The sequence below is a fragment of the Perna viridis genome, chromosome 4, assembly GCF_037379345.1.
Source record: "Perna viridis isolate PV_CMFRI_1.1 ecotype Kerala chromosome 4, ASM3737934v1, whole genome shotgun sequence".
Lineage (NCBI taxonomy): Eukaryota > Metazoa > Mollusca > Bivalvia > Mytilida > Mytilidae > Perna > Perna viridis.
In genome coordinates, this window is record NC_142448.1 from 12,044,220 (window position 1) to 12,058,403 (window position 14,184).

Here is a 14,184-nt window from a genome sequence, read left to right on the forward strand (position 1 = left end):
AAGATGATGTTCGGTAAACATTCCCAAGTCTCATACACAGTGTCATGTTGAAACTGCTTACCAAATTAATTCCTTTATGGGTTTCCATGACTGAAGGAATGGATGTATCAATGTCCTTAGCAGAAGAGACAACATGTATAAGACACCTTAAGGCAAGAGTAACACATCTTATTTCGTCTGAACATTTGATGATTTCTCAAAGACTGCACTTGCATCTAAGTTGTTGAGTCATTTTGTTTGTCTTCACTCATTCAGATGAAATTCTTATATAGTCTTATACATATACATTTTTCAATAAACAATTAATTTAGTTGTGCATTTATTTAACTAAAAAACTTAATAACATTAAAATCCAGTTCAACAAACTCATCAACACTGCTTCTTGATATACATTTGTATTTTCCTACATGGTAGTTGTTCAAACTTTTCAGCTACTACTTCAAAATGTAAAGTGTTTTTTTATTCTTTTTTAAAATTTTTTTGATTACTTTATTTTAATGTACTCACTAATGGTTAAAAAAAAATATTCAACAACAATTTGATGTAACAAATTAAACTTAATAAAAAAACAATAAAAAGGTGACAAAATAACAGGCAATAACAAAACCAATGTAATTAAACAAACATCCACTAAAACAATTTTAAGTTAAAAAACTGATTTTCTTTTCAAACTGATGATGTTATATTGGTTACATGTCAAACTGATGATGTTATATCGGTTACATGTTAATCAATCAACATGTAAATGAAGCAGTGTTTTCACATTTTTATTCAGTAAACATTGTTCTTCTCGTCTGCAATAACTTTGATAAAATAACGGTCCATTTTTCTCTCCAACTTATCCATTCTGTTATAGATACAGGTGTCTTCTGGTCTTTTCTTCTGGTTACTACGATCTGAAAATAGAACAAGATCCCACTGTTGTGCTACACAATATGGTTGTACAGTCATTGCAATTTCAAGTCTAAAATATAGGCATTATTTCAATAGAAAATAAAAATTTGGTTGCATAGAATCACTTAGACAAATTATAATTCCATCTTCCACATGGTATGGCATACTTATATAACATTTTACTGTAAATGCACCAGAATTGAGGTCCATGAACACAATGATATATGGTAACTTATGTGGAGAATATAATTAACTTATTAAATCAGTACTTTAACTGCACTCATTATCAATGTTTTTGCAAAAGGCTTTTTTAAAGTATAAAATTAAATCTCATCACATACATGCACATTAAGTTTATCTCTCAGGAACCAAGAATTTAGTCCTGTATCTCTCAAGGCACTTTCAATTTTATTAGTGAAGGACCTGTAAGTGCATTATGTAAATTTAAGAATAGTTTACCTGCTCCCCATATGAACCTCTTCAGTTGGCCTAACAGGAAGTCAACCATTTGTGGGTCATCTGACTGACACGATGGATCTTTACGACTGTCAGCAAATGCTTCATTGATAATACTGAGAAGAATATTCAACAGCACAAACACAACAAATAAGACAAAGAAGAAGATGTAAAGTGACCCTAGCAATCCACTGACCACAAGTACAGTATCAATGTTCACTTTCATCATCAACATAGACATAAGTGTCTCTGATGTTCGTATAAATGACGAATATTCATAGTCATGGGGTCCAAACAGTAAGTATCCACAAGATACAAATGCTGAGAAGGATATTAGGAAAACTATCATATAGTTTAACAGTGGTTTAGAAGACTTGGTTATTGTGCCATACAGTTGAGCTATTTTGGCATTGAACCGAACTAATTTGAGCGTCTTCAACATGGACAAAAATAGAATGAATCCTAGCATAACACCAAAGAGTTCATCCCACAGTACTATTCTCTGTAAGTTGATGAAATCATCTGAAATATTAAATATGCACTGTTTAATCAATACATGTAAAGGAAAAACTCTTAGCTCAACTAGAAATAAAGTTGATATCAATATTTGTAAACTTGTCCTATTATGTTTGTTGTTTGTCTTTCCTTTTTTAAACACATTCTTTCTAATATATACTTCTTATCATTAAGGATTACTGGGAACCTTGAATGCATTGAAGTGTGGTGTCAATACTTTCATGCTTTCTTACTATTTATAAAACACTGTATCTTATCTTGGTTGTTCTTAGAGCACACACCTATATCAAAAGAAGATTGATAAAACATTTTGATGTCCTTACCTCTATTTTCATGAAATTTGTTGAGCAGTAGCTTTGTAATGACAAAATGAACACCATAGAATGCACAGCAGATGATGGATAGTATTATGTTGACAAAATCCACAACATTCCAGAATCCAGTGAAGTATCCTCTCCATCCTTTGGCCCTGATCAGTTTTATAAAGTCTATCAGATAATACAGGGTATATGCAGCAAATATAACATCAAAGACAAACAAGAATATGGCACTTGCACCTACATAACGATACAATACAACTGGTCTTACTTCCCAGTATGGGAAAACTGAGCCAGTAGGTGGAAACTCCAACAGTAATATCACAGAGCAAAAAAGATTGACATTAGGATTGAAAAGGTTAAACTCAACGAAAACTCCTCTTGTTCTCCTGTCAATCCAGCTAGTGTTTTGTAGATACTGTAATGTATCACTAGCCTCTTCTATAGTTGTTCCTAGTTTAGCCACATAACCACCACCACTGTAGGAAGCATATCGTCCAACTGTTGGTAACCCATCCAAGTCAAATGTGTCCTGGTATTTCCACTCATCAAAAGTTTCATTAATGGACACCTCGTCCCATCCTTCAGTGAAGTCCCGGTTTTCATAAGTCTTTGTCTCATAGCTTGGGTAACATTCAGTAATGTATTCTCTGATCTGAAGTGGTGTCTTGCAATTTACTATGAAACAAATTATAGAGATTTAACAAACTTAAAAAATTATATAAGACTGCAAAACAAAACTAGACTCTATCAAACCAGATTTTCTTTCTTGAGCATTTATAACTAGGGTAAACACAATTTAAACATGTATGAAATACTGTAGTTTTTCAGTCAGAATAAGATTTGCAAATTTCTACAACTGATATAAAATTATCAAACTCAAAGCTTATTTCCTAGCTTTTGTAGAGGTTCAAAACTGGTCTATTATTGGAAGTCCCATCACATTATATATATATATATATATATGTCTGTAGACTTATTAGCCTTACTGCCCAATTAGTAATACATGTATAAAAAAATTTGGTAATGTCAAAAGAAAATTCAAAGCCTAAGACCTTCTAATCCTTTGTTTAAAAGTATCAATCCCATTTAGTACCCACTGTTATCTATCCTGGCTTGCCTAAGTCTTGGTGAACCCAGTCTATAGAATGCATTGTCACTGATGAATGGTTTCAGCTCCTCTATAGAAGCATTTAACCATCCATTGGAGTAAAGTCCTGGTAGTACTGTTTCATCCATCCAATTGTAAAACTCCTTTGTGGACTGCAACTATAATTCACATAATAAAATACGATTGATTTACTTAATCCATATCAACAATGTAAGGACATACTCAGCTGTTTATAATACTCATGTTTTTGGTGACCAATGCACAAAATATATAATTTCAGACAATACAGTGATCCTAAATGATGTATATAATAGGTGTGGAACCCAAAATACATAAATGAACAAGCCAAAATATGTATGCATACCATAAAAAAGATAGTCAAATCATTTTCATATTACATTATATGTTGTATTTAGTAGTAGAAAAGGTAGGGATTAAGCTTTATTATAAGATAGGTTATATTTTATTTAATTATAAATTTAACCAGTCATTCATGTTTATTTTTAATGTTTAACATAAAGTTCAATTATGTAAATTATTTTCATGCCCTATTAAAAATACAAAGTAGCTTACATTTGCAAAGTTTTTGTGGTTTTTGGTTGCTGGCTGAATCAGCATATTTTGTAAGTTGCTGTATGTTGGATAGAAGTTAACATCTTTGTTCTCATAGGCCAAAACTGCAACAACTGATAAATACACTACATATATCAGGATTTTACGCATTGTGTCAAAAAGTCTATTCATCTTCAGACGGTGTTCTTTAGCTTCAGTAATCCTTGAAAGATCTACAGAGTCACTAACAAATTTCTGACGATGCTCTGAAACAAGAGATTTAAAATGAATGATACAATTTTAACTGAAAGAGTTATTAAAATTTTCTAATAACATCTTTACAATATGAGTCAGGTGTAACCTGTAAGAGGATGAAGTTGAATATACAGATTTCTTAATCGCTCATCTGCTTTAAGTTTGTCTTTCAAGGGCAACAAATTTAACAAGGAGTTGTTCAACAATTTTGACAAAAGAAGACATTGGTAGGACGTATTATAAGGATCATTTCAGAAATTGAAAGTTTCTTTTTATCTGTTCTTTCTAACTGTAAAAAAAAAAAAAAATAAAAAAAAATTGGGTCAATTTTCATCCTTCAAGGGCAATAACTCTTACAAGGAGTCACCTGACAACTTTGATCCCTGAAGACTTGTGAAGGCCTTATAATAAGGATCATTTCAGCAATTGAAAAAGTTTGGCTAAACCTAACAGTTTTGGAGATACATGCAAAAAACTACTGCCTGACCCCTATGTTCTATTTTTAGTAATGGTGGCCATATTTTTCAACTGATCAAAAATCCCCACCTCATTCTATGCAGGATACCCCAAGGAACATTCATACCAAGTTTGGTTCCAATTGATTAAGTAGTGTCAGAGGAGAGGATTTGTTGAAAGAAATAACATTAAAAATAGCAAAAAAAGTAAAAAAAACCAATAACTCCAACATGGCTTAACAGATTATAATGAAAATTTGATCACAGATAGATCTCATCATGCTGAGCACTTTTACACCATGTCAGAATTTGGCTAAACAGTTTTGGAGTTACAGGCAAAAAACTACTGCCTGACCCCATCTTCTATTTTTAGTAATGGCAACCATGTTTTTCAAAAGATAAAAAATCTCCACATCAATTCTATGCAGGATACCCAAAGAAACATTCATACCAAGTTTGGTTCCAATTGGTCAAGTAGTGTCAGAGGAGAAGATTTTTGAAAGAAATAACATTAAAAATAGCAAAAAAAAAGTAAAAAAAAAAGCAATAACTCCAACATAGCTCAACAGATTAAAATGAAAATTTGATCACAGACAGATCTTATCATGCTGAACACATTTACCCTATCACAATCTATTTGTATACTATTTGACCCCTATTGTTGACGACGATGGACGATGACAAGATGCCATGTGATGGCAATAGCTCACATGACCTTTGGCTATGTGAGCTAAAACTGAATATGCCTTTTACAGTTTTATATCAACTAGGATTAATTGTTCTTCATGATTTAACAAAATTTTAAGATATGAGAATGAAAAGATAAACATTTTGTTTTCGTTTGAGATAAAAAAAAAACAAAAAAAATTGTCAGACTGAAATTGGGCTCTCAGTGCTTATAGGTCAAAGGTTAAATTTGTACTGATTACTCCTATAAGAACTTTGTCCTCTATTATTAAACATAAATATCTAAAAATTAGAATCCATAACAAAATGTCAGTGAGGCAATAAATAATTTATAATAAGAAAAGGAATTCTTCCATGTAATTAATCTGAAACAAAACAAAACATTGCAAATCTGACCAAAAACAATGGTTAAACATGAATCTAACCTTAAGAAGTAAAACAAGACCAAATAACAGAAATGTCTGAGGAAATTTTACCTGGATAAACAGTTCCAGTTTTTTCTCTACCAATAACAAACACCTCCTCCACACTGTCATCAGCATCTACAGTCTTAAAAACCAGAGCTATCAATATGGCTAGCATTATCACCTGAAAAACGAGACAGTCATAGGCATTATCACCTAAAAAACAACATCAAGACAATCATAGTCATTATTAACTGAAAAATAAGTCATGTTTCTTTCTTATTTTGACAATGAAACCTTTACTGTAACTGTAAATTTTCTATAGCTTTAACTCATAATTGCCCAACAAAAAGTCTTTTCAATTGTTAATGGTATATAACTATTTACCTTAAGAGGCTGTATTAGTAGGACAGATTCTACAAATGATAACACAAATGATGTCAACCATTTAGAAGATTTACTGGAACCCCACTCCATACTATAAAGAATTGTAAAGAAACCAGCAGCCAATACAGAAAGAGCAACCAAAATCCATGCAACATATAGACAGCAGTGTGGTAATGGGTAATTAGATCTGTTTTTTTTCTTCAGGTTATTAGAAGACGGTGACATGGAAACTGAATTGTCACTTGCGTTGTGGTAGTCATTTTCAAGGTCTGGTGATGGGGTGAAGTGGGCATCAATGCCACTAGGTGTAGCACAATCTAATTCACGGTTAAAGGCAACTATGCTATTTTTCCTCTCAGATCCTCGTCCTTTTTCCTCTTTGACCTCTATAGTGTTAACCTTGACAGAAGAGGCATGTATATGAGGTTTACTCTTTCTGAACAAAGTGACAATCAATAAATTGAGTGGGACAACAATTAAGCTTCCAAAAAGACTGGTAAAGAACTCTTGTGATGAGAAGCTGAATGGGCCAAGGTGTACATTCTGTGATATATCTCCATCATTTTGATTGCTGTCAGTTTTGTACCACATACAGTTGCTAATCATGGTCATAAACAGTAAAGACAGACAGCAGGACAGTCGCTGGGCTCTAGTAAATGTGCTATGCATTGGTCTAGATACAACTGAAAACCACAAATGACCATCTGTCAAGTCCTTCCTAGTCTTAGAGAAAAACAAATGTCCAAATGCACTCATCTCCTCAGCTGTGGCTACAGGAATCAAATGGTCAATTTGTCCTTCATCTTTGTCAAAGGCAAACCACTTGTTGAAGAGGAATGCATATCTGCAATATCATATAGTAAATGTTTAATACCAAGGAGGTTTGAAACTATTCAATGCAAGATTTATATTTATCAAAGGTGAGGAAACTCATAATTAACACAACCTAAAATCCTGCCTGACTTTTCATGAATTACATGTACTACATTTTCTAATTTGAACAATAACATTGTCTACTTATGTCAAACCCACATTTGAATGAGTTTCTGTCACTGCCATAGTTGGTACTTATGATAAACAAAATATTGCAGATTTTTTATTTCTTAAAATATTTTTAAAAAAAGTCTACATGGAACTTAAGATGAAGCCAAAGAAGAAACTCATCAAGTTTAATTATCAAAATGGCAAAGTCCCATGAAACACAAATTTGAAATACATCCATTCATTGGGAGGGGAGTTAATTGTGATGAAATCCGACAGAAAGGTGATTCCAATTTACCACCCATTCGTTGAGGTGGGGTAAAATTATCAATGATAAACTTGTTTTAGAAGGCTACTATAAGTACTTCAAATTCTATTCATCGGTTGGATGGTCAGGCAATGAAGCTTTGAAAAAGTGTACCCCACACAGTTTAATGGTGTACCGGTAGTCTATGCATTGGGATTGTCAGGCTTTAAAGATAAACCTGATTAGGGGCAACCATCTTCAAAGTGCCATGCTTTGTCCAGGGAAAATACCCCTACCTTTAGATTTGTAACATAGTAGTTGCCATGGACCCACTACAGATGGTAACAAATCTTTTGCCCCTGCCCATTTCTCCCATTTTCAAGTGACAGTAAAAATTAAGCCTTTTCTTGTTTTCTTTGCCATACCCATTTATTTCTGTTTCAAAAATAATTTTGTTACAATTTGTTCTCCTGAATGTTTAACTAACAACAATCATTCAATCAGCAAAACTTACTTATCATCAGACTGAACATCTCGAATCAATACCATGTTTAGCAACCAATCATCTATCTTCTCACTCTCATCAAGCCACATTCTGAGGAACATCAGATTACCAAGAGATTCTGGTACGCTAAGTAAGTAATTGTTAACACTTCCTCTCACCATTGGCTGAAAGTAAAATCAAATTTCAGTTTTTTTTCTTTCGAAGTAAATCTTCCTACCACTCTGGCAATTGAAGTCCATGTTAAAACAAAATGCTTTGCAGTGCATGGCTTGATCCTGAACCAGATGTTGAACCCTGAACAGTCAGGGCAAGTATAAGCGCATCATTCAAGCTTGATACAACTCTGAATTTTGATTGTGATTAAATATTTGACAAAGGAAAAGAATTTGACCAGAAATTCAGTGGCCCTTAACAGTATTTGTCCCCTTATTCCTCAATAAGCAGAACCCCAAAATCAATACCAGCTTTCTTTCAAAGTATGGTACAATTTCAGAGATCTATTCACTTTCACTCAAGTTATTATTTGTCCATCAGAAAAATGTTTTTTTCTGGTCCTTTATTCCTTATGGGTAAAGGTCATGACACCCAAAATCAATCACAGCAATCCTTTTGTGGTATTAAGCACCCTGTACAACAATTTCAAAATGATCCAATCACTACCATTCAAGTTATTGCCCAGACATCATGAAAATGCTTGTTTCTGGTCCCTAGTTCATAAATTGTTCAAGTAATAACCACCAAAATCAAAACCATCCTTGCTTTGTTGGCAGAGATTCATTCAAGTTATTGTCTAGACATCATAAAAAAAATTATTTATGGCTACTTTTTTATCTCCATCTTAAACGGTTTGAGTCACAACCCCATAATTCAATACCAGCCTTTGTTTTGTGGTATGACACTTTGTGGTACAAATTTAAAGAGATCAATTCACAATTAATCACATCATAAAAATGTTTTTGTTTTTTTTGTCCTTCTGTGATATGACAACTTGTGCTTCAATTTCAAAGAGATCCATTTACATTTACTCAAGTTATTGTCTGGACATTTAAACAGATGAATGGGCAAACAGATAAACAGACACCATGATCACTGTATACCTCATACTTTCAAAGAAGGGTATAAAAAAGTCCTACTTTATTTTATTGTCCGCCCCACCACACACACACAAACAGTACATACTACCTACCCGTTTTTCTTCATCCTGTAGAAGTCTAACTTCAGTGTCCCCTTCTTCTCCTCCCAGTACAAAGTAAACTTTAGATGTGGTTCCAGAGTTCTGACCTATTCCAGTATAAACAGACACTTGGTAATGATACACGTCACTTTTTACATTATCTGCTAATGGATAGATGGCCCACTGAAAAATAAAGTCATGCCATGCAATGACGTTTGTCTATGACAGTTTCCATATTCAAGAAAACATCTTTCATAGCTTGGTATCAGAGATTTGAAATGTTAAAAGAAACTTAAAAGATTTTTGGTTTTGCCTTCCTGTAGCCAAAAGAAATCTTGCAAATATAAAGATGTTGCAAAATTTTCAAGAAAATAAAACACTCTACAGTTAAATTACAAAATATTTAACACTATAATTAGATTTGATGATCTTAATTGATTGGTAGATTGATTATTGTTTGAAGTCCCATGGCAGATTTCTAATGCATTTCAGGACAAGTACAATTGAGCCAGATCTTCATTGTGGCAGCTTACAGAAGTAACAACCAGCATGTAGGCATGCCACCCAACAAGGAAACATTATTCTGACTCTGAGCCAACCAGTCATCACTCTTTCCCCTTAAATACTGCATGTTTGGCAGATAAGCAGGGACTACCAATTTTAAAGTTTTCGGTGTGACTAGGCTAGGGATCACACCCACAACCTCCTACACTCGAGGTGAGCATGCTACTCTGAGACCATTGAGACTGTTAGGTATTCCTGAAATAAGTCACAAATTATAAAGAGCTCTATTATAAAGTGCTATTTTTTTTTACTTTATTGTTATAGTGTTATTTAATAACACTATAACAATATAGTCGAAAAAAATAGCACTTTCTGAATATATGTTAACACACTCTTCATTTCCTGCATTATAAAGCTAGAACATCGTTGTTTTGAGAGATAATTTGACTGTCTTTGTGGAAATAAACCACTAAAATTGTCAAAAATCTTTCGTAACACAGTTTTATCCAATCATTTGCACGATATGAGTAATGCTGACCATCAGCTGGCTGTTCCTTGGTTTAATTTTCGTTTTTGTGCTAACAATACTGTTATACCTGGTTTGCATACATATGTGGTATTTGTAATACATGACAGGCAGAGGGATTTCTTAATGCCTTTGGCTATCGTATGGGGTCTCTCACGGACTGTGTAAAGCATTGAAGCATTTACACAGTCCCCAGGCATAGTCATACCTGTGAATGTGGGTCATGGTGTATTCGGAGAAATTAGTTGTCATGTGACCACGTGTTCATTCATTAATTTAATTACATGCATTATCATGTGATTTAATGTCGATCTGTGACCTAGTGATCCAATTTATAATCTATGCTATATATTGTACAGCCTACAGCATTTGCTGAATCTTTGACCCAGCAAAATACTTTTTGGGATAAAATCAACACTTCCAAGTGCATGTAAGACAGAAAGATTCGTCAACTTAATGGTGCACGCCAGTTAATCTCCAAGGCCAAAAAATAATGTTATGTTTTCAATCACCATTCTAAAATTTTGTAGGGTCGGAAGGTAGGGATTTATTTTTATCTAAAATTTTTAACATGGAATAAGTCATAGTGACACCAAACTTAGAATCCAAATATGCAGAAACTAATAGACTTAATCCACAGCCTAATACCTTTTGGGAGTCTGAGCTTGAGATATTTTTTGTTTTGACGGTGGTGGTCAAAACAAAAAATATTTAATTCAAGTGTCGAATCCCAAAAGGGATTATCCATGGCCATCAGCACACTCACGGCATGTGTGTTTACAATTTTCTAAATATAAACAACCAATATTTCTCTTCATCAAGGATAGAAAAAGATCATCTATGGCTTTATTTTCTGCCTTTTCCCTGAAAGACAATCAGCAGACTTCATAATTATTTTTTTTTTTTTAAATAACAAATAAAAACTTTTAGGTAGGGGACAGAAGGAGGGTCGGTAGGGTGACCGGAAACATAACATATTTTTACGCCTAATAGGATGGTCTTTTTATTACTCCAGCAGTGCTAGAGGCAAGCTATTTTGTTGCTGAATACATGCCATTGAGGAATCTGTTGAGTTGGGGTAGTCCAATTAGCTGCCCATTACTGTAACATGAAGTTTCGGGGACTCTACATTATACATAGAGACATTATGTACAAGTAAAAGTATAGTGTACATGTAAGTTCATTCCCAAGGAGCTCCAACAATTTTTAGTTTTGCTATATATGTATACATGTATGTCAGAATGCATGTACTGACAACTCTTAATATGATTTTTAATTAAACCATCTTTTTTGTTTATGACTTCATGCCAATAAAGTAAAGTTTGTACATGTACATTAAAATATATTTTAAGTCTCATTCATACTTAAACATTTGTTAAAAGGGTGGGGGTTTTATTAAGTATAAAGGCATTAATACTACACACATAAAAATAACTAAGTTTTATTAAATTGTGAAGAAGATTTACAGGATTTAATGAAATAGAGATTCTAAAGTTAATGACAGTGTTGTGAAGTACTGAATGTACATACACGTTATGTTGGTTCTGAAACCAAATAATACTGGCAGTGCCTCTGGATATATTTATATTGCAAAACAAGTAATATAGTATAGGAAATATTTCTCAGGCTATTTAGAAGTTGACAAAATTGTTTGATACAAGATTTAATTGAAATATTGATTTTGAAGCGTTAATTGTGAGCCAGTATCGATGGATTTAGCCTTCAAGTCCTTCATATACTGGTATTGTAATTTTGATTCATAAGAATTTTGAATGTTTTCTGCTGAGTACATGACTGTAAGTGGAAAAACTTAACAGTTTTGCAGTTTTATTCTCTTTTGATAGAGAGCTGTTTAACTAGGACTAATGTAAAAACAAAGACCTTATAGATGTAAATTCTTAGTAAGTGACACATATTGACTGCTAATTTAGTCCTAAGGAAGAGTAAATGACAGGTTTTTTTTTTTTTTTAAGGAATTGAAATGGAAAAATTGTGGTCCTATATTGGTATGGTGCTGACAGCGGTGTCAGTGTCATCATCGTTTATATTCACTTGGTTTTAATGTGATGACTTTAGTTATTGTTGATCAATTGTTATGAAATTTTGATATGATTATACTAACTACAGAAGGAATGCTCCTAATTAATTTTGAGTTTATGACCCCTACCATTTTCAAATTAGGGCCATCTATGTAACAGACAGATACCACACTGTTGGTTTCTGTTAATCTAAACAAGAGGCTCCCAGGAGCCTGAATCTCTCACCTGGTTAAATTTTTGCCTTTCAAGGGCAATAACTCTAACAAGAAGTTGTCTGACAATTTTGACTCCGTGAAGACTTTTGTAGGACTTATCATGAGCATCATTTCATCAATCGAAAGTTTCATTCTATTTATTATAGTTTTCAAGATATTGACTGAAAACTGCAAAAAACGTAATTAATTGTCTTTCAAGGGCAATAACTCTTATATGGAGTTGTCTGATAACTTTGATCCCTGCATGGTGACTATTGTAGGCCTTATAATAAGAATCATTTCAGCAAATGAAAGTTTCATTCTATCTATCATAGTTTTCAAGATATAGGCTGAAAACTGTAAAATAAAAAAGTCATTTTTCACCTCTCAAGGACAATAACCCTTACATGGAGTTGTCTGACAACTTTGATCCCTGTAGGCCTTATAATAAGGATATTTCAGGAATTGAAAGATATTGGACAAACCTAACAGTTTTGGAGATATATGCTAAAATCTGCTGTCTGACCCCTATGTTATATTTTTTGTGATGGCGGCCATGTTTTTTAACCGATCAAAAATCCAAATACTCATTTTGTTAAGGATACCCTAAAAAACAAAAATACCAACTTTCATTGAATTCTGTACAGTAGTTTTTGAGAACAAGATTTTTGAAAGTAATAACATCAAAAATAGCAAAAAATGTCCAAAAAGGGCAATAACTCCAACATGGGTCAACAGGTTTTCACCAAAATTCGACCACAAATAGATCTCATCATGCTAAACACTTTAACCTTGTCAGAATTAGGTTTAATTTAACTATTTTGGAGATATATGTGAAAAACTGCTGACTGACCCCTATGTTCTATTTTTAGTAACAGCAGCCATGTTTTTTGAGGGATCAAAAATCCAAATATTCATTTTGTGTAGGATACCCTAGGGAAGAATCATGCTTAATGTCATCCAAATTCTTTGATTTGTTTCATAGAAGAATATGTTTGAAAAATTGTTAACGACAACAACAGACAAGGACGACATATGACAGCAACATACGACAACGACATACAACAATGACGGATACCAAGTGATGGCAATAGCTTACATGGCCTATAATTTTAGTCCAGAATTTTAACAAGCTAACGTACATAAAGTGAAATGGTCAATCCTTAACATGACACATCAAGTTCAACACATCCATGCAAGTACACCTTCAAGAAAGAAGCATTGTTATATGTTTATGACTTGTCTTATGGTTATGGTAAGCCAATGCGGAATTTGTTCCCCATTAATTGATGTCAGTATATATTTATTAACACATGTTAATGGATATTTATCAACATATGCATAATTCAATTATTGATATCAATAAATGGAGGAGTTTACTAGACAATGCAAACACATTCAAGACAAAATGTATGTATGTTAAAATTTGCTGTCGGGGCAATACCAGTCTGCGTCCACACTTGCCCCTTGGGCAATACCTGTGTGTGTCCACACTTGTTTTATTAAAAAAAAAATCCCACCACAATAAAATTTGAAATACTTGATATATCACAAAATAAATAAGTTTTTTTTACCTGATTCTAAAGACCAAATTGTAAAATACCCCAAATTTGTAAACTTACTTATACAGACAATGACTTTGCCTTTCAACTCAAGTCAAGTTATCAAAAAAGAAAACTATTAAGTTAAACTATTGCCATAGTTTTCAATACCTTTTTAAAGTCTCGTCTATCAGCTCTTACAACTGGTATCAACAGAATCAAGTATGCAATCAGGACCAGTCCAACTGTTATCAATACTGCTAGATTGTCTGTAGAGAACTTGGAGAAGACTGTTGAGAAGTCGATGGTGTTTGGTGGTACAAACATATTCATACCAAAGGCTGACAAATGGGATGTCTTACATAAAGCTGATGTTGAGTTTCTCACAGGGCCAAGCTGAAAATAGTAATAAATACAAAAGTATTTCAATAACTATCAT

At 33.2% G+C, this 14,184-nt stretch overlaps 1 protein-coding gene across 1 annotated transcript in view; it reads right to left on the minus strand.

The window, feature by feature from the left end:
- Positions 1–302: 302 nt before the first annotated feature.
- LOC148618876 (uncharacterized) overlaps positions 303–14,184 on the minus strand; it is a 90,669-nt gene continuing 76,787 nt past the window's right edge. The window contains exons 62-71 of the mRNA XM_088578207.1: positions 13,917–14,141; positions 8,954–9,124; positions 7,777–7,931; positions 6,035–6,878; positions 5,720–5,831; positions 3,868–4,112; positions 3,284–3,452; positions 2,190–2,861; positions 1,354–1,872; positions 303–896 (exon numbers count right to left, since the gene is read on the minus strand). Of these exons, the coding sequence (XP_088434333.1) occupies positions 772–896; positions 1,354–1,872; positions 2,190–2,861; positions 3,284–3,452; positions 3,868–4,112; positions 5,720–5,831; positions 6,035–6,878; positions 7,777–7,931; positions 8,954–9,124; positions 13,917–14,141 (3,237 nt within the window). The 3' untranslated portion in view covers positions 303–771. The remainder of the gene's footprint in view (positions 897–1,353; positions 1,873–2,189; positions 2,862–3,283; positions 3,453–3,867; positions 4,113–5,719; positions 5,832–6,034; positions 6,879–7,776; positions 7,932–8,953; positions 9,125–13,916; positions 14,142–14,184) is intronic.